Source organism: Pipistrellus hanaki (assembly GCF_964339955.1).
Source record: "Pipistrellus hanaki genome assembly, chromosome: 1".
In the NCBI taxonomy this organism is placed as follows: Eukaryota; Metazoa; Chordata; class Mammalia; order Chiroptera; family Vespertilionidae; genus Pipistrellus; species Pipistrellus hanaki.
This window is the reverse complement of record NC_140503.1, coordinates 16438980-16465510: the sequence shown is the minus strand read 5'-3', so window position 1 is coordinate 16465510 and position 26531 is coordinate 16438980. Positions and strand designations below refer to the sequence as shown.

The 26531-nt window shown below is 37.8% G+C and overlaps 1 protein-coding gene across 3 annotated transcripts in view; it reads right to left on the bottom strand.

Annotated features, from left to right (window-relative positions):
- The window catches only part of CEP128 (centrosomal protein 128), a 313428-nt gene that overhangs the window by 204539 nt on the left and 82358 nt on the right, over positions 1-26531 (bottom strand). For all 3 annotated transcript variants that reach the window (XM_084891426.1, XM_084891427.1, XM_084891428.1), the window contains exons 14-15: positions 25675-25826; positions 9046-9396 (exon numbers count right to left, since the gene is read on the bottom strand). In XM_084891426.1, coding sequence (XP_084747552.1) covers positions 9046-9396; positions 25675-25826 — 503 coding nt within the window. The remainder of the gene's footprint in view (positions 1-9045; positions 9397-25674; positions 25827-26531) is intronic.

Genomic DNA, 26531 nt, shown 5'->3' with positions numbered 1-26531 from the left:
TTTCATTACCAAAACATCAATCCTTGCTCCTACATAATTATTTAAATGTAAGATAGTTGATCAAAAGAATAAGGAAAGAAAAAGACTCCTATTATAATTTATCAGAGGCTGAAATAATATAGTATAGCTTATTTAAAATAACAATGATTTGCATTCCAATGCCATACTTTTAAAAAGGGAAAACTTCAAACTGATATAGAAAATATAAGATAGCACATAGATATAATCTAAGAAAGGTAATGGTATAAGCAGCCATTATTAACAAAATAATGTCAATAGTGACAAGAAACACAACAGTATATAACTAGGAGTCTTGAGGTCCCATAAAGGTAGAAACGAGATTAGTTTAAGATTGAGAGCTGCTGGGAGGGATCTCAAGAGAAAAGGCAAGGGACTAGACAACCATCACCTTCTGCCAGCCTCATTAGGGGAGTTAGGGTATACTTGAGGGACAGAGATCAAGAACTGGCCCTCTAATTCTCACCAATCATCAGTGCAAATAAGAGAGCCAGCAGCGAAGGAAGCAGAAATTGCCACAAACATACCTCCGACACTGACACTAAGGACAATATCTATACCTGCTTACTGATGCCCACCATAGCTCAAACCCAGAAAAAAATTAAGAGTCTCATTTCAGAATTTGAAACAATGAATTAAAATGCAAATACTGTTCCTGGAAAGAGGTCCTGGACCTTAGTGGTTCTGCCTAGGGCTAGCCAGTAGTGTGTAGGTTCTTGATTTTCTGCAGGAAAAATTTTCACAACAGGAGTCCAGGTGAATTTTTTTTAATTAATTTTTTTATTGATTTCAGAGAGGAAGGGAGAGGGAGATAAGAATCATTGATCGGCTGCCTCCTGCATGCCCCAAACTGGGAATTGAGCCTGCAACCCAGGTATGTGCCCTGACAGGGAATTGAGATGCTCAACTACAGAGCCACACCAGACTGGCCAAGTGAGTTTTAAAGGACATTTATTAAAACTGGGGACAGTGGAACAAAGAAGGGCCTAGAAAAACAGGAGAGGTACTAGGTGGGGAAATGGTCCTAGGGTGGGTGGCTTGGCTTTGGTTCACTAAGTCAGAGAAAAAGGGGACCTTAGGGATGGAAGTGGGGGGGAGAGAAGGGGTGTCCCAGGATAAACTGCTACTGCCCATGCTGCACTGGTTGCAAGCTTCTCTGGGCTTTCTTAGAGTTTAGGAAACGCAGGCCTGTGGGGAAGAAAGAGGGAGAAGTAGGGAATGGGGAGGGTGTGCTCCATGGAGGGAGAGCCCAAGCTGGGATCTTACTTTTGAAGGGGTTTAAAGGCTGGGCATTTAGGGGAGGTCTTCAGGGAGGATCTTAATAGAATATTCATTAGTTTTATGCTGATGTGCCAAAATGAGATTTATTCCCTTAACTTCATTTGTCCTTGGGTATGATTGGCAAATGGCATTAATTGGATTTCTGCTATCTATCTCCCTGGATAGGGTGATTTAAGCTATTTACCCTCTGGTTGGGGAGAAGTGCAAAGCATTTACTCTTGAGTGTCCTTGGTTGAGAGAAGACAGGATTTACTAGATGGCTGCAAACTGTGTGGCACCTAAATTTACTAGATGGCTGCAAACTACTGTTTAACTATCTGTCTGGGTTTCCCAATTCCTTTTGCCAAGAAATTTTCTAGCTTCTTACTATCCTGCCTCAATACTTGCAAGGCATTTTGACACTTCGTATTTTAATAGATCAGTGTGAAACAATCCATGATAAAATAAGTGAACCACTCAAAAGCAAAGTTTCTTCAAATCCCTCAATTCAAACAGGGAGAAACAGAATGAAGCTGACATGAGAAACAGTAAAGGAGGTTGGTGGGTGATTAAGCAGTTAAGCTCTGGCCAGAGAACTGAATTTGCTTCTTAGTCCAGTCATAAGTAGTTCCATGGCCTTAAGGAAATTATCTTTATAAAGAGCACAAAATTCATGCACAGGAGGGTGTGTCCCTAAGCCCAGCCTCACCTTCTCCAATCTGGGACCCCTGAAGGGATATCCAACTGCCAGGACTGCTGGCTCCCAAATGCTCTACCTGCCTTCCTGATTGCCCCTGCTTCTGACTGCCAGCCGAATCACCCCCTAACCACTCCCCTGCCAGCCTGATTGCCCCTAACTGCCCTCCCTGCAGGCCTGGGTCTCTCCCAACTGCCCTTCCCTGAAGACCAGGTCGCCACCAACTTCTCTCCTCTGCTGGCCTGGTCACCCCTAACTACCCTCCCCTGCAGGCTATATTGCCCCCAACTACCCTCCCTTGCAGGCCTGGTCCCTCCCAACTGCCCTCCCCTACTGGCCTGTTTATCCCTATCTGCCCTCCCCTACATACCAGGTCCCTCCCAACTACCTTCCCTCGCTGGCCATCTTGTGGCCATCTTATGTCCACATAGGGGCATCTATCTTTGACCACATGCGGGCAGCCAACTTGTGTGTTGGAGTGGCAGTCAATTTGCATAGTACACTTTTATTAGATAGGAAGGATAGTAGTTAAATCATAAAGCTGTGAACACAATGGGAAAGGGGATACAAAAAGCAGGAATGGAAATTAAGTTCAAGGAGAAACCTTGCTATTCAAGCAAGAGAGTGATCAAAACTGTGAAGAGGGATAACTGATAAGTCGGTGTCCCTGGATTGCAAAGACTGAACCCAGATAAATGAGTTCACTTTGGAAAGATTGTAAGGCAGGAAAAATGGCTAGAAATACAGATAAGCCTAAGGGTAGATGTATTGTTTTTCTATTGCAGTGTAACAAATTCCAACAAATTTAGTGGCTGGAATATCCATTTATTACCTCAACTGAGTCCATAAGTCATAATTCCAGGCAAGGCATTCTGCTAGGAGTCTCCTGGGGCTGAAACCAAGGTGTCAGCTGACCTGGGCTCTAGTCTGGAGCCTTTGGGGAAAAATACACTTCCAAGTTCATTCATATTGTTGGCAAAATTTAGTTCTGTGAACTTGGGTTCCTGTTTACTTCCTAGCTTTGGGCCAAGCATTGTGTTAACTTCTAGAGGTCATCTGATCTCCTTGGCTCAGGGTCTCTTCTGTTTCTGACACCAGCAATACCACATAAATCTCATAGTTCTAAATCCCTCTAACTCTCCCTTATCCCAACAGACAAAATTCTATCTGCTTTTAATCGCTCTTGTGATTAGATTATGCTCATCCAGATAATCTCCTTATCTTAAGGTCAACTGTGCCATCTAATAAAACATAATCGTGGGACTGATAGCTCATCCTATTGACAGATCCAGTCAAAGAGTGGAATGTCTTTGGGAGTCACTCTACTTACCACCTAGAGAAAACAAAAAGGGGCAGAACCAAGTCATAGCTGTAAGGACACTAATACCACCTGAGAAAAAGGGGAGGAGACTTAAATACAGTGATTAATTTTTAGAACAAGTAACAAAGCCCCCTAGCCATGAGTTGAGAGACTTCTGTGCAGCCCTGAAGATAAAAATCCTATTTTCAAGATGAAGCTCAAGCACATGAAATGGCTTTGATTTAAAATACTGTCATGTCTTTCTAAAGTTGGTTTAAATAGCAAGAATATTGTTTTTTCCCACAAAGCAGGAATTAATTGGGTGGCTCAGGAAGAGTCCTTCAAAGCTCAGGCTCTGATACTCTACAATTCTGCAGTTTTACACACACACACACACACACACACACACACACCACATCAATTCATAGCAGTCAAGTTTGAAATTTCTTTGGCAACACAGGTACTAAAAACTAAGTAAGTTCATCCATTTGTTTTTTATTAATTGCTTGGCTAGTAGCCACAGCTCTAGATATTGTCTAGACATTGTCTCTGAGTCTGAAAATGTCAGTGTCTTAACCACCCAGCTCAATATCCTAGACATTCCCAGGAGCCCTCAGTTGAAGAGCCTTTACCTTGAGGAAACTCAGAACAACAGACATGGGGCTCCTTTGTGTGGCCAGGAATGCTTAAGTAGAAGTGCTTGAAAAGGGCCCGAGAAATCTGGCTTGTTTTTGGTTGGTTGTTCTTTTTTTAGTTCTTATTTATTTCTGCTATGTGTCTGACCTCCCTCTCTTGCTTGGATTAATTTCAGGATGGATAGATAATTTGACTTTTCCAACTTTAAGACTCCAAATTATCATACTCAGAAAATTTGGATTACAGGTTGCAGATCTTTAATTTTTCCACACCAAAAATTTAGCTCTCTGCTTTTGGACAGACCAGTTTCAACCCATACTTGACATTCTCTTATAGGACCTTTCTGAAGGCTGCAAGAAGTACACAACATATGTCAACATCCTAAAGTTTTCTTACTGGTCACTTACTAATAATACCACACTGAGGTGTGGCATCAATGCCCCAAGGTATGCCTTCTGATGGTTAAAACAACTACTTCCAATAGCACAGTATAGTGTGCCAACTTTCCCTTTAGAAATGTATGATCCTCCCTGTTGTCACCCCACTTCTCCATTTAGCCAATCCTATATTTAGGTGTGTTATTTTTTTTACTAATAAATAGCTCCTAAAATTGATGTTTCACATCAGCTACTGAGAACAGGGGGAAAACTATAATCCAAGTTGGCTTAAACCACCAGGTAATTTATTATCATCTCCCCAGACAGGACTGCTGCAGACACAGTACATCAAAGCTCAGGTCCACCTCTCCCCATTTCTCCCAGCAATACCCTCTCTGGGTGAGCCTTCATTCTCAGGGCCACACCAAGACAGCTTCGGCCATTCCAGGCATTCCAGCCAAATACAACATTAAGATAAGGAAAAAAGCTCTTATCTCATACATCATTTTTAAGAGTAAGTAAATTTTTACCCAAAGCCCCCCAATAGACTACATAAAGAATTCTTTATTGATCAGAACAGGCTGGCATGCCTAGTACTTGGGCCACATAAATTTTTTGAATGGAATGGAATGGAATGGAATGGATTGGGGTGCGGAGGTAACCAAGACCACTATAAGAGGCCATTGACATGTCTATGTAATTTTTGCATGGGGATGGAAAAAGTAGAGAGCTGAAGATCAATTTTTATAGATTGAAGATCAATAAAATGTGTGAGTTTGAAGGAAGAAATTAAAGATGCCAGTGAGCTTGTAATCAGAGTAGCTTTTGAAGAAGTCCAGTGTGATGGGAAAAAAACTGATTCCAGAAAATGGCTGAACAACCAGAGGAATCAGGAAGATGAAAATCAAATGCCAATGGTTAAAAAAAGGAAAGGGGGGAAGAGAAAATGTGTAAGACTGAAATTTTGGAACTAGAGATCCGAACATACAGAAATTACAAATGATAACAAATTTTAGTCACAGAATTTATCTGCTGAGTTGTTTGAAGGTAAATTAGGAAATTAGTGAAGTATGAAGATACAGAATTAAATAGGTTAATGATTGGAACTTTGAGGTCGCCAAAGATAATGGCAAAAATTGCATGTAATAAAACAGGTTGAAGGGAAGTCAGGTGTAAAAATCCATGAGAAATGTTGACGCATAATGGAAAAATACATCACAGTCAGGAACAATGAGGAGAATGTTCTAACCAAGAAAACCCTGCTTCTGAAGAAGATCAGCTGTAAGTAAAAATTATGAAAGAATTGTAATGGCTGGGTAAAGCCAAAAGAATGAAACTGTCTAAAACCATGATGGACATAGAAATAGGAGGGAACTCCTCAAAGGCCTGATGACAAAGGACACATAGTTTTCTTGAATTCACTAAAAGATGGCCAAGGGAACATGCAGACAGATTGCTAAATTATGCTAATTCAGGGTAGGGCAAAAGTAGGCTTACAGTTGTGTGTACGCAAAACAGAGTTTATTCTTATATTCTTATATATTAATTATTGTATAATTTTCCATACAAACAACTGTAAACTACTTTTGCTGGACCATATATATATCCGTGATCTAGCCTTTCCTTAATAGCATTTGATAATACTGCTTACATGTTTTAAAAATACTCAAGCATTGATCATTCTCACTTTTCAGACATGAAAAATTCAAACTTTAAAAGACAGTCTTTATTACATATTGCTGTTGTTTTCCCTCAGCATGAAAGCAATACACAAAAGGAAAAATGACAATATAAGATTCTTGAAGTCAAAGGCTATCAAGCAAAAAGCTCAATACACATGAGAAAGCCAAGTATTCTGCCAATTCAGAAAACACACACAAACACACACACACACACACACACACACACACAACCTAAGATGATTCCCATTATCCATGTTAAAAAGTATATGAATTTGGAACATTCAGAAAAGCATATGTTATGAACAGAATCAGTTGGTTGTTTTTTTTTTCTTTAGCATTTTGGAAGCATGTATAAAAGCCAATGACTTCAAACAGCACTTTAAAAGTAAAACAAAGGTTTCATGCTTATTTTTGGCCTGAAACTAATATATTTTATGTCATCTATAATTTTAAATTTAACTAATTAATTAAGAATTAAGAACAAAAAGGTCACAACTTATGAGTAAATTATATGTATCTATAGAATTTTAGGTCTTCCAATACACATTCATCTACATATCCTTAAAGAACACCATGATTCCCTGATGTATACATCCATGTCATTGTCTTTTAAAGAAAGTATACAATCTAATTTATGTTTGTTTCTGCAATGATATGTCATTTTATTGATATTCCATATCCTTCAGTAATAAAGTAGTTTTTTTTAATATGATATATATATATATATATATATATATATATATATATATATACGAAAAGATAAAAAAGAAAGCAAATCAGGGCAATTTTAAGGAAAATAAAAGCTTTTAGCCTTCCAATGTAATTTTTAATTAAGTTTGTTTTGTTTTTTAATCTTAACCGAAGGATATGTTTAGATAGAAAGAGAAAGTGATAAAGAAAGAGAAAAATCTATGAGAAAGAAAAATTTTGATTAGCTGCCTCCAGTACATGCTCCAACCGGGATCAAATCTGTTACCTAGGTATGTACCCTGACCAGGAATCCAACCCACAACCTTTGGTGTACAGAAGGTTGCCAACTAATTGAGCAATCTGGCCAGGGCCCTTCTAATGTATTTTTTTACTGGAAAATCTTAAAGCAGAAAATAATTTATTCTGGAAAAAGATATAGAAGTATGCACAGAACTATTTTTAAAATCCAAAGATGATATCTTTTGACCATATAAAATGGCTCAACAAAGCTACTTATAAAACAATTAATTTATTCTTTAAACCATAATGTGTTTTACTTGTCAACCAGTATCATTTTTATTTTAATATGAACTTCCAAATATACCCTGAAGGCACATTTTGAAAATAATTAGTCCTAAAAAAAACAAAAGAGTAAGCTGTATTACTAATGCCTTCAGGTGGCTTTGAGATTATATTAAGAATTAAATACTCATTAGTGGTATTATTCAGAAAGATGTAAAAAAAAAACCATTTTCCCCAAAATTATTTACAATGTATTTCCACATCACAGATTTATTGGACACATGCATTTGCAGTGAAATATATGTTACCCTTTCTTCCTTGATTAACCATTGCTCTAACTGCAACATGCTGCATTAATTTTAAGGCTTTTAAAGTGGAAATTACAATGCCTGCTGTGATAATTGTGATACTACCCTAACTATCGCAATCACTTTAAAACTACTTCTTTGCTTATCATTAGTAATGCTAAGTGATAAAAAATAATTATATTAAGAGTATTTTGGGAAATGATTGTTTAATAATCTTTAATATTCTGAAAAGCTCAATCTAGAAAACTCTCAGCACCATGGATTAGGATACTGTCTGATAGCATGGACTCTTCTAAATTTCCTCTAATTAAGTAAAATCCCCAGATGGTTCTCAATCAATCAATCCCCCCGCAACCACTGTTCCCCCTAGCAACCTCCCTTATAGGCAGGCTCACTGAACCTGTTGCCAGACCAGGCTGACAGCAGAATAATCAAGTTTGAGCAATTTCCTAGAATCAAATCAGTTCAGATTCAAGTCTGAAAGTTTTAGAGCTATTTACTGGTCCACCCAGTATGAGCCCGATGGGTTAAATTGGAATGCAAACATCCACAGTGAGGGCCAAGCGATCACGTCCTCCGTTGTCTGTAGGTCTAGAAACTCCTACGTAAGAGGTAAAACATCTTTTCCATGACAGCTCATCTGAAACAAAGACCTGTCGCTCTTATGTGCTGACAATTGATTTCATAAAGTAACTGTCCTACATTTTTTTTTTTAAAGAAAGTCAACTTATTCAAATCATTATTCTTCCAGAATGTTCATAGTTCTTGACAAGTGACAAATGACAAAGAAGAAATGACAAACCAAGACTAAACATAGATAAAAATCAAATCATGACTTTCCTGCTTATTATCTTATAAACATCTGGGTTTAATTCAACTCAAAGATATTCTGGAGAATCAACATACGAGCATAAAATCCATTTAAAGTAACTGATCGTGCAACAGAAAAGATGATGTGAAATGCATACATAGATCAGTGAAATGCTTTTTGTTGCTATCAAAAGGGCACAAAAGCAGAGTCTTAAAGAGGCTTGTGATCTGATAATACTGTTCATTCAGTGAGATTATCAATATCAGTCATTTAACTAACCCTATTATAGTGGCTGCCACAAAATGGTCAAGTAGTAACTATTGCATTTTTAAATCCTTCTTTTTAACAAATAAGTTGTATAATACCAATAAATGAGGTTCTAAAATATATGCCTTGGGTGAAAAGTGACGTAATTGTTAAGAAAGATTTTGTGATTTTCTTACACATGAGTATTAAGCAATGATTTCAGTGTAAGGAACTAAAAATTAAACTGGAGGAGGGATAGATCTATTTTAAGGGCCCACTCTGAAAAGCCATGGAATTTAAAAAAAGGCTTTAAAAAAGATTAAAAAACAAAACAAAATCACTCTTTACCTTGAAAGATTCAGGACATAAACACTCTTCTATCAAGGACATCTTGATAGATTATATGCACAGCATGGCACACAAGTGTTTGTTCACAGGACAGATGAATGAATGGTTGGTCACAGCAAAAATAATTCCTTAGGAATTTGGCGTTTATACCTGATTATTCTTGTCTGTCAGCTGATCCAGAGTTTCAGATTGTTTCTCCATTGCTCGCTCTAACTTCTTATGCTTCAGCTTCCACTGCCTAATGGACTCCTGAGCTTTCAGTTTCAGCTCCTCTCTCCTCTTTGCTGCCTCCTGCCTCAGGGCCTCTGACTGCTGGAAGTCCAGGAGGTACTGCTCGGCCTGCTTGGTTGCATCCTCAGCATGGTGCGTCAGCTCGGAGATCTGGTGGTCAGCTTGCTTGCGCTTGGCATCACACGTCTCAAAGTGATTCTGGATCTCCTTAAGTTGATTCAACATCTGTATCTGCTGCTTTTCCTTGTTGTCCAATTCACGTGTTAAATTCTAGAAATAAAGCAGGTGAAATATTGGGTCCATATTCTTGTCAAATTTAGAAGCATAATATATCAAACAAGAGTCTCTACTGTCACTGAACTGGGAATCATCTGCATTAAATTTCATTCGCAACCAATCTAGAAAAGAGTCCTTTTCTTCTTCTTTTTTTAATATTTTTAAAGTTGATTTCAGAAAGAAGAAAGAAGAGGGAGAGAGACAGAAACATCAAGGGAGAAAAACACAAACTGGTTGCAACCCACTCGCCCCCTATTGGGGACCTGGGCATGTGCCCTCACTGAGAATTGAACAGCTGACATCCAGGTGCCTGGGATGAAGCTCAATCAACTCAGCCACACCAGCCAGGCTATGAGTCCTTTTCGGTATATTTTATAATCACATTAGTTGAAAATAATTTTTTATAAAAATATTTTCTTGCCCAAACCAGTTTGGCTCAGTGGATAGTGTCGCGGTCTGTGGACTGAAAGGTCCCAGGTTCAATTCCAGTCAAGGGCATGTACATTGGCAGCTGGTCGATGTATCTCTCTCATTGATGTTTCTAACTCTCTATCCCTCTGCCCTCCTCTCTGAAAAATCAAAAAAAATATTTTTTTTAAATATATATATATTTTCTTTTTCCAACTACTTCATTATCCAAAACAGGAAAATATGTATTTTCCAAATGAACACAAATAAAATAGATAGAACCTTGTTGATGAGAACAACATTGTGCGTTATTTTAATAAGACGGGATTTTGCCCAACCAAATATCAATGTTTTCTGATTATCATACAGTCATGCAAGATTTCACTTCCTAAAATTTTGTCAAAATAAAAACTCATACAAAAAGATGAGAGCTGATGACAAACAGTACAAATAACACTATATTTCAGAGTAGAGTTAAAAGCTCTAAATAAAAGGACTTCAAGCTAAATCTATAATAATAAAAGTATAATATGCTATTAATAATTAGATGTCCTTCCAGACAAAGCCGGGCTGCAAGGGAAGCCCAGATCCCAGTGCCAGAGGGAAGCTGGTGCCGGCAGCCAGAGGAAAGAAGGCCTACTCTTGCATGAATTCCGTGCATTGGGCCTCTAGTAATGTTGTAAGTTGTTGGACTTACCTCAAGCTTACATGAATCACTGTAGAACAGATTTTTAAACAAACTGAAATTTATTTGAAATTCTTATCTAATCCAGGATATAACCCAAACTCTTAAAAATCTAGCTTTCCTAAAGCAGAGTTGGTCAATGATACATTTAGAAATTTCAGTAAATAATCATAATTCATACATAGTTTCAATTTGAATAGAATAGGTGCAGATCTAATTTTTAAGAAAATTTTATTTATTTTTAGAGAAGAAGGGAGAGAGAGAAAGATGAGAGAGAGAGAGAGAGAGAAACATCAATGTGAGATAGAAACACGTCTGGGTTGCCTCCTGGGCCCACCAACCAGAGATCAAACTCACAACTTGGTTATGTGCCCTGACCAACTGAGCCACACTGGCCAGGGCATGTAGATCTACTTTTAAACTCAAAAATGAGAGGACATTGCTTTTATATAACATTTCACACAAATAAAATAATATTGTAATCATTAACATTAAGACACTATTGTAAAGCTTTGGAATGGAGTGACAAATTCAGAAATAAGTGCTAACAATGTGGCCCATAAGCTGCTCTTCTTGCGCGTTAGTTTCCAAATACCTGGGATGACAAAGTTAACATGACAAGGTCATGTGTCCAAATAAGATTGGGTTCAGGGGGCTAAGATGATGCTTCGAGCTGGCAAACAATAAATACCTGCATTGTACTAAGGCACCTACAAATGGAGACTGGAAGCATTTACCCACTCGTTCAGGCTAATGGCAGATTGTTCAGTTCCAGATTGCATTATTCCTGAACTATGGCTTAAAGTTTCTCTCTTGATTAATATTATGCTTTGACGTTATGGCAAAGATACAAAATAATGCCTCGAAAACAAGCTTTATTTTCTTAGCAACAGGTTCCGATTTGCTCAGTTTGCTAAATTCAATGCAGCCTGGAAGAAATGAGTCACTCCTTTGTCCATGCAAACACAACAGTAAATTGAGAATTGTGCACTTATTTATGTGAAAAATTCTAAAGTGAGATAAGAAAGCTCTCATGATAGTGATTTTTCCTTCTGCCCTTACTTAAAAGTTTTACCACTATGTTATAAATTAACTTTATTAACAAGCAGTAACCATGAGAGGTATCCATTTTCCCCTCAACAAACTCTCTGTGTTAGGCACATATAGAAAGGTTAATAAGACCTGGCTTCAACACCAAAGAAGCTAATAATCCAAATGGGAGCTATTCACAGCTAAATTACAACATGGATAATCCTGGGTGCTAAAATGTGATAGACAGCTACCTGAAGAGGTCTATATTCTATATTCTACAGTGTGGCTGGGGAGGGCTTCTCTTAGGAGGTGACATATGAGCCAAGATTTAAATGAAAAGGAGATAATAATAATAAATAAAGAAGTACAGCTACTACTGAAATATATTGGGTATTTGAGTAATGCAATGAATTGGGTAAATGTTTTATATAATTATCTCATTGATCCCACCACAAAACTAAAGCAAGACATGACAGTATGAACGAGAGCCACAGAGTGGGCCATTGGTGTTTGTTTGTAAAGAGTCATAGTTCAAGAAGTCTAAAAAGACATTGGAAAATAAGATCAGAAATTGAGTTGGGGGATACTGATATCCAGTGTAAGCTTTCAGAGGTTTTTTTCAATAAGAGAATAGCATGACCAGATCTGTGTTTGAGAAAGATTAATTATAAAAGGACATTATGCTAACACTAGGATATTAAAATATTATGATGACATTAAAAATAATTGAAAACCATCCATTTATAGCAGGAATGGACTTTTAGAACCAATTCTTCTCTTATCTAAATTCAATTTCTGCAATCAAATTCAATGAAGCTGGCTTATAACAGATAAGAACCAACTATGGCATTTAAGAGACTCGAAAAGAAAAAGAAGAAAAAAGCCTTGTCAGTCTTTCTGAAGAAAATACAGGTATGCTTCCATTCAGTCCAATACACATTTATTGCACTGAGCAACATCCAAGGGGCTGAGACCCAAAGATGAGAAAGAAGGCATGGTTCTGCATTCTACTGCTCCAGAGAACCACACAGCCTGGTTAGGGAGACAGGCACATCGAGTTATTTTTAATAAACGTGATATATATGAGCAATTCTTTCTTCTCCATCTCAAATTTATACAGCCTAATCTATACCTACATCTATTTCCCAGTGTTTTTATCTGATTATATAATGTTTTATAACAATGATTTTTTTCTCAAAAAAAAAGAAAAGAGCCCTGAGCTAAGATCATTAGGTGGTGGCTAAGGGAACAAAAAGAAGATAATTCAACAGTTGCTACTGGAAGTAATAAAGAGAAAGAGAAGGAGGTACAGGGAAGAGAGACAATAGAGATCGAAAATGAATGCCCATGCCAGCCAATCGCAGAACTCAAACACACCACACCTCCACTAAGGCAAGAGTGTGGCTAACCTTCCTGACCTCTGGGGCCCATTAATGCCTTCTTTCTTGACTAAAGAGCTCTTAATATTGGGGTTAGTAGGAAAAGGGGGTTGAGAATGAGGAAGAGAGAAAAAATTAACAAGAAAATATCTCAATAAATAGACACCCCTACCAAACATTTATAAATAAAGCCTTTTGTAAAATTTCAAAATAATCTGATTCTGCAATGTTTGGGAGGAAAAATAATCCCAAATTAGGGCCAAACAAAAAAGAAATACAATCATTTGTAAAGCCTCTATTTACTAATGAAAAATTAGTGAACAAGTCACTTGTTCAATTTTCCCAGACAGTTTAATAATATCTGAGAAGGCGTCCCTTCTAAATTCTAGGGGGAAATATTAGCTATTATAATCCTATATAATAGAAGGGTAATATGCAAATCGACCAAATGGCAAATGACCGATCGCTATGATGCTCAGTGACCACCAGGGGGCAGATGCTCAACACAGGAGCTGCCCTCTGGTGGTCAGTACACTCCCACAGGGGGAACTCCACTCAGACACAAGCTGGGCTGACAGCTGGTGAGCGCTAAGGATGTCCGACTGACATTCCCCTGTGGGCTCCAGGACTGGGAAAGGGTTCAGGCCTCGCTGAGGGACACTCTTCTCTACCCCACCCCCCACCACCCAGTGCATGAATGTCATGCACCGGACCTCTAGTATTTATAATAGCTAGCCTGTAATTTTTAGATACATTGAATATATAATGGAATGGTTGTTGATATACTCACACACATATTTTAGTATACTAGAGTAAACATGTACACTGTAAAATTACATGAGTTTGTAATATCCTCATTTTACTGAAAATAAAAAATTTTCAATTTCAATTATTAGAGAGATTGAGTTTTTATATCTTGTCTTTGGTGACAAGTTCATTTTAAGTATAGTGTTTTAGTGAAAACTCCTCAGTTGGAAACCCAATTCATAATTACAATATTTCTCTTATAAAAACATACAAAACAAAATAGAATGATTTGTTTTAGAGTACAGTTTGTAGAAACACAGTACAGTGAAAAGCAGCAACTGTCTGAGTATATCAAAATGATACACTGAGACAAAAATGATGCTTAAAGCATATAGGCATATAAAGCTCAGTTCTTTTCTTTTTTCCTTTCTTTATTGATTAAGGTATTACATATGTGTTCTTATTCCCCACCCCCCCTGCCCACTCCCTCCACCCCGCTCATGCCTTCAGCCCCTGGTGTCTGCGTTCATTGCTTATGCTTGTATGCATGCATACAAGTCCTTTGGTTGATCTCCCCTCATAACCTCCACCCTCCCCTACCTTCCCTCTGAGGTTTGAAAGCTAAGTTCTTTACAAGGGAAACAGGGACATAAACAACAAAAAAGCAAAGAACTAAAATAAAGCTAGTAAATAGCAAACAAGCCTCAAGCAGAACACCATTTGAAATATGATTCAATTAATGATCCTAATACTAACTCTCTGAACAAGGATTAGACTAGTTCCGGCCTAAAATATGATATCCTTAAAGCAGGGACAAGATGAAAACACTGAGTGAGAGAATAGGGACATTATATCCAAAATGAGATGCAAATACCCCAGTGAGGAAGGTGGCTGACTCTTGCATAGGACAAAACAGTAACATTTTGTCTACATTTTTGGTGTTGAAATTAAACTATCAATATTTTCCAGCATGTTGGAACATTTTTAATTCCCATGTGGCCAGTTAATTGCATTTATAGATGATTTAGTTTTACTAAACTAAAATAGACAGGATGCTTAAAAAAAAAAAGAAAAGAAAATCCCAGACAAAAAATAAAACAAAAAAACTACAGAATGAATATAATATTACTAATGCATGGAAATCCTATCTAATAAAGAGGGAATATGCTAATTGACTATCACACCCTCAGAAAGATGGTGGTGCCCACAGCCAATAAGGAGGGAATATGCTAATTGACTGTCACACCCTCAAAGATGGCAGCACCCACAGCCATAAGATGGTGGTGCCCAGTCCCCTCAGCCCCGCTGGGGCGGCAGGCACACGGCAGAGTCAGGCCCGCCCCTTGGTGGGTCAGACCACTCCTCGCACCTGACTCCTGAGTCCCCCAGACCTCTCAGCCCGAGGCACAGGCAAGTCTCAGATGTCAGCTGCCCAGCTGCCCAGGGCTGGCCTGAGGGATGGCCAAACAACTGGACAATCAGGCTACGTGAGGCAATTAGGCCAATGGGGGGATCATGAGGAGTGACCAGGCCAGCATGGGGGCTGTTGGGGACAACCAACCTGGCAGAAGGGGTCAGTTGGGGACAACTAGGCCAGCAGAGGGGCAGTAAGAGGTGACCAGGCTGGTGGAGGGTGGGGCAGTTGGGTCAATTGGGGGCTACCAGGCTGGCGGGGGGGGGGGGGTAATTGGGAGTGATTAAGGTGGCGGGGGGGGAGGGGGGAATGAGGGGTGACTAGGCCAGCAGGGGGAGTGGAGGGCAGTTGGAGGCAACCAGACCAGCACAGGGGAGTAGTTGGGGGCAACCTGGCCGGTAGCAGGGGGCAGTTAGAGGTGACTAGGCCCACAGGAGGGGGCAGTTAGAGGAGAACAGGCTGGCATGCAAAGACAGTGAGGGGTGATCAGGCTGATAGGGGGGCAGTTAGGGGCGATCAGGTGAGCAATTAGGAGCCAGCGGTCCAGGATTGTGAGAGGAATGTCTGACTGCCAGTCTAGACCAGCAGTCGGATATCCCCTAAGGCAGGGGTCCTCAAACTTTTTAAAGTGGGGGCCAGATCACGGTCCCTCAGAGAGCTGGAGGGCCGGACTATATGAACTACTAATTCCTACTGTAACACCTCGGCTGCGCTCACTGCCCAAAAAACCTGGCGGGCCGGATCAGACTCCTCTGCGGGCCGCATATGGCCCGCGGGCCGTAGTTTGAAGACCCCTGCAAGGGGTCCCAGATTGGAGAGTGAAGGCTAAGCTGAGTGGACCCCCTCCCTGCTATGCACGAATTTTCTGCACCAGGCCTCTAGTGTATTTATAAATGTGATATTAGGATTAACATAAATTCAACCAGCATTCACTAAGTGTCAATTACAGGCACAGGCTGGGTTCGAGGACTATGAAAAATATAAGGCAGTGTCATTTCTCAACTAAAGGAAATGCACTGTTGTTTCTGACCCAATAGCAGGCCCCTCTCCCCATCTCCTGCTAATATAGTCTCCTATTTCATGGAGGTTGCAAAACCAAAAGCTTAGCATTCCCGAGCTAGGTTTTGAGGCCAAATTAGACACAGTGTACAGAGATACAGCAAGTGGAAGTGAAGCAGGGACCATATACTTGCTAATTTAGCCTTTTGCTGCTGGCCAGCAAGGTCATAATTTATTTTGTTCTGTAGTAAATCTCTCCTTTCTTGGAAGAATTGGCAGGGTCAGCTCTGCCGATAATATAAACAACTACTGCATAAAATACCTAGAGCAGTTCTACTTCCCACACTAAAAGCTAAATATAAATTTTTGCTTTTACTGAGTAAACAAAATATTTAATGAGATTTCACCTGAAAGTCTCAGATTCTTAATTAAGACTTGCCCCACTCACCTCTATTGGGAAATTAGCTTGACATATTCTTGCATGTTTTGATGAACTCATTCATTTTGGTATAATTTAGGCGCTTTATGAACTGATACTGAGAAGATAACTAATCAATTTTCCACAGTCAGGAGAACTAAGGCAAGTCTCTTCAAATAAAAGAACTTAAATCAATCAAAACAAGTATGGTAGTCCCAAAATATTCCTGTATGTAGCTAAATTAGACCACGGGGATCATCCTACTTAAATCTTTGTTTTTTTAAGCCACTGTTGGTTAAATCTAGAATATATACTGAAATCTGTGAGTTGATTATTTTTTAACCAATGCAAAAACGCATATTACTAATCTTTAAAAAATGATTCAAACAGATAGGGATCAGTCACATAGAAGATTATAGTAACCACATCACAAGTATCCTTCCTTTAAAAATATAACCTTCTTTCTTTTCAATCAAATCAATTTTGACCAGATGTACGATTATCACTTGTTCGCCAAATGAAGCAGAAACACACAAAGAATATTAATTTCGAATAATAGGTTCCTCAGACTTCTTAATGATTAAAAATAATTATTTCTCCATAAATCCTATGAGAACATATCTGCTTCATACAACTACAATTTCCTTGTACTTTTTAATGAAACATAATACTAAGCTTAAGCAAAGTACAGAAAATAATGTTCAATTAATTAAATACATTCATCTCTTTGTGAAGAAATAAAATATTAACTTCTGTTTCATTAGGCATAATGTTCACCATGAGGAACACTTTAAATACACATTTCTTCAGAGTGTTTAACTTAAAACACAAGGGAACATGTAATTAACATCTAGAACCCAGCAACACACTAGGGAAATTCTGACCCTGGCACACAAATCCCAAAAATTTCTTAATTTTTCTCACTCTGTTGGACTATTAATTTTAACTCTGCAACTCTGATGTTTAACTAAAGTAGGCACTTTCAGAGGAGAACATTTGCATATAAATAGGACAAAATTGCTCTACTTGAAGCAGAATGGTATTTAGGACTGCTTTTCAAGGTAGTAGAACAACCTGTGGATATACCTGCTATGACATATGATAGGCCAAAGCAGGTATCAATGAAAGTTATACACCTATGTCTTATCAATTTTGATGTGGCAGCTGTCAGGACCAAGATAAATTACATGGTTCAACTAAAGAAATATTATTTTATTTCTAATTACATAGTGAGGAGGAGAAACTAAATGTCACATAATATTATTGCTGTACATCATTACAGAACAGCAATTTTCAGTGCTCAGGCCAACATTCTAACCACTTACCCACACTGGCCTCCAGGTGGTATTCTTTAATTTTTCTTCTCCTTTGTATCTATAGGTAGAGCCCCTTTTTTCTTTTTCTTTTTTTAAATCCTCACCCAAGAATATTTTTCCATTGATTTTTTTTTAAAATTTTTTTATTGATTTCAAAGAGGAAGGGAGAAAGAATAGAGAGATAAAAACATCAATGATGAGAATCATTGATTGGCTGCCTCCTGTACACATCCCACTGGGGATCAAGCCCACAAAGGCATGTGCCCTTGAGCAGAATCGAACCTGGGACCCTTCAGTCCACAGGCCAATGCTCTATCCACTGAACCAAACCAGCTAGGATTCTATTGATTGTTAGAGAGAATAGAGGAGATGGAAAGGCAGAGAGAAACATCAATGTGAGAGAAACCCATTGATTGGTTAGCTCCTGCACGTGCCCTGATCAGAATCTCCTGGGCTGGGGAGAAGCCTGCAACCAAGGTACATGTCCTTGACCAGAATCAAACCTGGGACCCTTTGGTCTACAGGCCAATGCTCTATCCACTGAGCCAAACCAGCTGGCTAGGGCTAGAATCCATTCTTGTTCTTAATGTTGATTATGTATATTCACTCTCTTTTAATTTTAAAAGTAAATTGCATAAATCTTACTTGAGTACAAAAACACTTTTTGTTCTCAATAAACATAAATACTTGGGACAATACATTTTTTAGGATCAATGTGGCTAAATGTGATTCATTGGTTGTTTTGTTTTCAGTTTAGCTTTAAAGGTCTAATAAAGCACTTCTCGTGGCACACATAAACTAACTACTAAAAGTCTCAGTCAAGGGCACCTACCTGGGTTGCAGGTTTGATCTCAACCCCAGTCAGGGTACGTGTGGGAGACAACCAACAGATATCTCTCTCACAGCTGTTTCTCTCCCTCTCTTCTCTCTCTTCTACACTCTATAAAAATCAATGGAAAAAATGTCCTCTAGTGAGGATTAACAAAAAATAATAAATAAAATTATAGAGAATATCAAGTCATTATATTGATATTAATTGGTGGTTGCTCTAGATTACATTGTCCAGTAGCAGTTTCAGCTTTCAGCAGTGATGTTTTATAGCAGTGTTATCCATATATACCTTTGAACACCTGAAATGAGGTCAGTGTGACTGAGTTTTTCATTTTCATTTTAAATCTTACTTAATTTTAACTTTAATATACATAGAACTCAACAGGTGTGGAATTTGGTTGGAGCCATGTCTTGAATTCTCATTGGTATAGAGAGCACACGGCTTTGCTTTGTCTGAATCTTGAGTGGCTGATTAAAGAAACATCCCTCAAAGCTATCCCTTTGTATGTCTACTGAGTAATAAATAGATTATTTTTTTCTTTTGTTATTGTGGAAAAATGCACATAACATAAAATTCACTACCTTAACCATTTTTAAGTGTATAGATCATTGGTAGTAAAATATATTTACATTTACATTATTGTCTTCATTCCCTGCTTATCTTTTTTTCTCCCTTTCACCTTCAAAAAAAATTACCTTTAGTGCAGTTCTATTGAAGCTGAATTCATCAGTTTTTGTTGTCTAGAAATACCTTTACTTCGCCTTCACTTTAAGGACATTTTTACTAGGTATGGATCTAGGTTGACAATTACTATCTTTTAGTGCTTTGAAGATACCAGTAAGTTTCCATTTTGATTTTTTAAGGTAATGTGTCTACTTCTTCTTCTAAATGCATTTGAAATTTTTCTTTTTCTATTGGTTTTACTAATTTAATATGACATATCTAGTTGTGATTTTCTCTGTATTTGTCCTACTTATGGTTCTCAGAACGTCTTAATTATGTGGATTGCTGTCTGTTCTCTTCAAATACTGCTTCTATTCCACTCTTTCTTTGGCTTTTAGGATTCAAATTACATACATATTTGAACTTCAGACCTTTTTCACTATGTCTCATATAGCTTTTACAAACCTTTCTGTACAGTAGGCCCTCAAATACCATAATTTTTTTTTCAACATATTTTATTATAATGCTGATGAGATGCTGTGGGAACTTAATTCCTACTTATAGCAATTAGCCTATGGTAAAACTGATTTCATTATATGTTGTTTCACTTAAAGTCATAGAACCTATTGACTCCATTAAGTGATATGAGGTCTTACTGTATTTTCCATCATTTGGCTCTCCGTGATTCACAATGGATATTTTCTTCTAACCAATACCCTATTTCTCCCAGAGAGCAAGACTTCCAGAATGGCAGTGTAAGGAGCTTAAAAGACCCTATCCGCCCCCCCCCCCAAAAAAAAAAAAATCACCATTCAACTGGTAAAAAATCATTTAAATAATAAAAATCATTTAATGCATCTGGAAAGTATCCTAAGGACAGAGAACAAATGGAGAAACATTTATTTAAGAAAATCTATTAAATCTTGGTGAGAATGATAGTCTGTGTCATCTGAGCTGCAACCCGTTCCCATATCTCCTTCCCCAGCACAGGGTGACTGAAACTACTCCAACCAGGTATAGCCAAGAATACAGGCTTATTCTATGCCAACTCCCAGTCTAAGGCTACAGATTCACCCTCAGAGCAGCAGAGCCCTGGTCAGTGTTGCAGAAGCTCTATTTCAAGCAAGTACAGCCAACAGACTGAGGTTCCCTCCCTCCAACCGGCCCCACTTGTAGTAAGTCTACAGTGAAGGTTCCATAAGAGAAAGGGCAAGTTGAAAAGACCAGAGACCACCATCTGCACCCAGCACCACATTTGAAGAGCTGTGGTGTCGTCCAGTGGGAAACAGGCTCCAATCCCTGAACTCTGTTCCAGTGCAGTGATGCAGAGGCTCTGGTGAGAAAGAGAGGTCATCTTACACACTGAGAAGAACTGACATTATTTGTGACAGAGAATAAGAAAATTCATGTCTAAGGCTGATATCAAAAACAATGGAGATCTTGGGGGTGAACATTTAAAATGCTGGTAATTTCCACAGTACTAGTAGCAACCAGTGAAATGACAGATTAGCTATAATTTTAATAGAAAAAAATCAAGGGAAAGGCCAGCTAAGAATAACCCTCTTAGGATCAGAAAATGCCCCCCCCCCCCCCCCCGCCCAAAGACTGGTAACACACTACCCCAGGAAAAAAACAACACCCAAGTTTAATTGAATCAGACTATCAAAATTAAAAATAAAATAGAACAATAATCTAGCAATTAGCATAGAGGCTAAAAACTAGATATCAACAGACTCAGACTGGCCAGGGGCTTAATTGGGAGATCAAGAAACTAGACAGTTAAAGAAAATCCAACTAACGCCACAATCATCCCTGGTAGCCTTAAGACTGCACATACCACAGCACAGTATTCCACTGTGTAGATGTACCACAGTTTTTTAATCCAGAGACAAAGAAGCATTGATCAGGCCATCAAACCTCAGAGGGAAAGTAGGGGAGAGTGGGGGTAAAGGGGAGAGAACAACCAAAGGATGTATATGCATGCATATAAGCCTAACCAATGGACAAAGGCACTAGCGGGGTAAGGGCATGAGAGGGGGGTGGGGGTGGGGGGGAAGGGGGATAAAAACACATATGTAATACCTTAATCAATAAAAAATAAAAAATAAAAGACTGCACATAACCAAGGCTGCATCCTCTGAGCAGTGACTGCACATTATAGGAGAAAATAGGTTTCACTGAACTACTCCAGCCAATTCACTAAATAAATAAAAAAAATTAAAAAAAAAAGACACCAGAAAAATGGGGCATGAATCAGTGTCCATACCTAATACACTATATTGTATTAACAGAAAGACCTCTTCTCCATTAAATTTGACAAATTTAGCCTGTCTGTAAAGTTTTGCTGCCAATATTTGTTTTCTTTATAATCTAGTCTGATTAAAAATTACTTAGTACTAGGATAATACCTTATTTTACAACATGCACCTAGATGAAGAAATTAAGATAAAAAGAAGTACAATAGTAATACCGTTGAAATTAGCTAGTTATTAGTAATAGAAAAGGAGTAAAGGGAAGGCCAGGCAGTATAGGCAAGTTCCCTGCAAAACACTGGGAAAGGGGCCTGGACAAAGGGAAGATAGATGCATTCCCAGTAAAGTTGGGGTGACAGGCAATCACCCTGGGGAAGAGGTTGTGGGCCAGAATGAGCATGGCCATTACAAGTCCTTGAAGATTTGGGATACTTAATCCCAAAACAAAGAAGTTTTTGCTCTCTTGGTGCATTGCACTTGACTCCTGGCTTGTGGGATTCTTTTGCTCCTGCTTCCCTGTTTTTTCCCATATGGCCCATGGCCATAGGGACGCCACACACAATGGACTAATGGACTGTAACTTCCCTGATGTTGAGTTGGACCCAGCTCCAACACTGAAAGGAAACTCCCCAGCTACAATTCCTCTATGACTGGACTAAGGGAAATGGGATTTTAGAAACCAAGGGATGCAATTCCATAGAAATAAAGCTTTCTACCATATCTCATCCTCCCATAGGTGCCTCTGGAAATGATTATTCCAGGGGCACCTCAAGAACCCCACTTCCAAAGATACCAATAGGAAATTGCAGACAGGGTAACTAAGATGACTAAGACCATAGGTCTTTAAGAAGAGTTTCAAAGTAGTAATGAAGGGGGCATTATTGCATAGTAAAGTAGCCAGCTTTATATAAGAAATGCAAGAATCAAAAGAGTTTAACCTAACAACATGGTAAAAGAACCCTTCCTTCAGTTCCTACTGTACTAATCATTTTTAAAAGTTATTATCGATTATCATTTGTTTTCCACCACTCTTTCTCTTTTTAAAAGTAAATGTTGGCATTAAGTCCCAAGTTTATGCTAATGCATAATCATGTCAGTTGTCACTCAATTATCACTTTCAACAATTAATCTAAATTATGTACAGCACTTTGTTTTTTTCTTTCTTTGAAGTTCATTGAATTTAAAAGTCAAATTTTTTTTCCAAGAAGAATAAATTGATGGGAGATGGAGGCTGAGATTAAATTAGGGGGAATCATTGATCAAGGATGCTTGAAATTCTTATGAATACAAATAGCCTATCAAGGTTAATGAGGTTCAACTCAAGTTTAGAGAAGAAAAAAAATGCACTTAGTATTTCCTATGCACATACAGATTTAAAATCTTAGGTACAATTTGACAGGTAAATTATGCAAACTCAAACATACCTTTCATTTGGGTTTTTTTACAAGCTATTTTCACTGTTTTTCCTCCAGTGTAAAATAACTGCTTAAAATATATATTCTGGATCAACAAAAACTAATGCAATTAGTGAGAAAGAGCAAAGGTCCTTCTAAATACTGACAACTCTTCCAGAAATTATGTGCTTTTAAGGAATGACTGGACAAGAAGTTAGCTTTAAAATATAACCATAAAAAATGCTCTATAGTATTTTATTTCCATCAACAATCACTAATTCAGTGCCTAATATGGGTAAGACATTAACGGAGAGACAAAGGGATTCAGAGGTAAGACCTGGTTCTTAACCCACACACTTAATAACAGGGGAAGCTTTCTTCTGCAGCCCTGTTTCTCTTTTATTTCAACCCATTTTAAAATCTTAAAGAAATATCCCAGATGACTTTAAGACCGTGTGAGAAAGATACCATAAAAAATACTAGAGATGTGGGCCAAAGGATGGTTCAGGAGGAAGGGTTATGGCTTTGTAACTGATATAACCCAAGAATGCTTCAGAAAGAATAAGGTTTAGGATTTGCACAAAAGGAGAACATTCCAGAAGCAGTGGACAACTGGAACAAAGAAAAACAGATGGGACTAGAGAAGTTTAAGAAAAAATGAGTTGACAAGACTGTTTCAGTTTCTGTAGGAGAGGTGTTAGTAAGTCAAGTAAAGGATAAAGACAATAATCAAACAAACTAAAAGGCATGTAACTATATAAATGTTCTTGGCCCTGACCAATAATCTCATTCTGTGCATCTTATTTATATTTGGCCCTTACAAAGCAACTAAAGAAGATTAATTTCCATTTTTTATAGAGTCTATAAGGCAGCACCCCATATAACCTAAAACTTTCTAAAACTAAAGCAAAGACTAAATGCTTTTGAATTAAATTTCAATAAAATTCCCAACTGTTGGGGGTTAAATTGAGTTATCCATGACTTATCTCTCACAAAGTCTACACTAGATTTCACTTTGAGAATAGCTTGGGAATAAAGATATTCAATGGGCCTCCACAAGGTATGAAATACAAACAAGTCATAATCATAAGTGTCACTAAATCTGAAACAACAGATGTAATTTAATTATTTTATTTTTGAAAAGAAGAAGAAAAAAAACTGGTTAATAGTTATTTCTTCCAAGATGAACGATGTCTTTTTATGCCCACCTTTTCAATGGCAACTGGGGAAAAACTCTTTTATCATCCAAAAGGATTTTGAATTAGACTTGAAACAAATTCAAAGAATTTTCTGCACCAATTTTAGTATGTCACCTGCATAGGGACAAGGAAATCTGCTGGGTTTTTGTTCACTGCTATGTCTCCTGCTGGGTTTTTGTTCACTGCTATGTCCCCAGCATTTAGAATAGTACCTGGCACATAATAGACAGTCATTAAGTATTTGATTTGTGAGTAATGTTCAACCTCTCTCTCCAGTTGTTTTTCATATTCAAAGATCTTTTTTCAATTTATTCCATTAGTGGTAAATGAAACACACACACACACACACACACACACACACACAATGGAAAATAAGGAAAGAGAGGGGAGCGAAGGAGGGATTGGAAGGACAGACCAACATGTGGTCATACACAGCTTAGCAATGAGATTTTCTCCCTTTGATCTTCATTAGTATAGTTTTTTTTAAAAAAAACACTTAATTTTGGCAAAATAATCATATTTTAGCACTTTTGTCCGCAGGATCAAAGGCTAAAATAATATCCATGAAACAAACTTTAAAAGCCCTACAATTACAAATGCTCTGAGAATATTTCTGATAAGAAATTATTAAACATGTAGAGGGTTTTGCAAAAAGTATGTCAATATTTCATTATCTTTACAATTTGAATCTTGAACCAAATCTAAAATACATTTTCTATTAACTCACTGACAAGATGAAAGAGAAACTAGACTAGAGTCACATTAAATATTTCCTTTGGATGCTATAAAGTTCAATGCTTTTAAAGTCGATTTTCTAACTTTTATTATAATTTAGGCACTTCTTCAAATGTGGCAACTTATTACAAATAAAACACAGCTTCACTAATAAAAACACATAGAAGACTGATACAGATCTACTTCCAAGTGTGTCATCCATGTTTGACTTAATTTGCATAATGATCATTGAAATTAAGCCATTTTCTTTTTATGAAGTTCTTTCCTTTGATTTTTAATATTTTCTGATAATTACCCCATCTGTGCCAGAAAAAAAAGTGAGCAGGAAATGGTAGCTGCCTACTTACACTTCACTCATGGTTACATCATTCACAATTATTATATAATCTTCAATTAATACAGGTATCACAGCTCTACCTCATGCAGAACAGCTAGAGATTTGAAAGCCTGTGCGGTTTCAAAAATGAAATGTCAGTAATACCTTTTTGCTGTGCCTTCTGCCAGTTTCACCCCCAAAATAAATACTTCACTGTTCCTTCAGAGAAGAATGGCCCCTTCCATCTGTAGGAAGGGCTCCATTGATACTAGAATAAAAATATTTTCAAGTTTAATAGTTTCCTGGCTTTGAGGTCCAAATGAAAGAGAAACGAATCCATAGAAATTTCTGTATAACTTTACATTATCTATACCCAACCTAGCGTTCATAAAATATCACAATCTTCTTATTAAAAATGCATTAAGCAATTCTGTGAAACAAAACTAAAGTCCTTTGAATATGGCTTAAAACTAGCAAAGTCACCTCCACTTGTGCTGCCAAATGTGCTTTCTCCTGGTCTTTCCGCTCCACGCTCCGCTTCACTTCTTCCAGCTCAGAGGCCATGGCGCTGAAGCTCAGCTGGACTCTCAGCTCCGACATCTGCTTCTCCAGATCCACTTTTTCTCGCTCAACGCCTTCAAAGAAAAAACGTAAAGCTTGGTGGCTGTTCTTTATTCTCAGAAGAATGTACTTTCAAATGGCACAAAGCCTTGATGTTTTAATATTCCAGCTAATATAATCCACTTATTTACACTGTCACTCAACAGACTTCATGTTTTGTCAGTCTATTGTTTCAAGTCCCATGCAGTTTTCTACAATATTATTCCACTTTGATATATAATAAAACTTAAAATGTTATCTGCTTTCCAGTACAATTTATTTCAGGAAAATTCTACACCTTTCTTTTCCTTTCACTTTCCTTATATCCCCACATTATCTTCAAAGTCTAACAAAAATTCTGAAAGAATTTTCAACTTGGCTATTTCCAACTGAAGTTACTGAAGTTCACACAACAAAATGCTTTTCTTGCAATATAAGCACATGATGCCGTTGACTCTCTGTTTGTGCATGACCACTAACGTACTAATTCTGGGACTACTACCTGAAATTATGTCACTGAACAATAAAAGTGACTTAGTATTTAACTCAACATGAGACACTTGGTCTATGATGCAGAGCACACTTTAACAACATCACCTTCAGAGGTAAATAACATAAAGACCCTTTCTCAATGAGCTTGCAGTACAAGAATAGAATCAAGACATAAAGAACTTCCATGAATCTAAGATGTCAAAAATTGGAACATATACATTTAAAACTACTGTTTTTCCAGTAGTTTC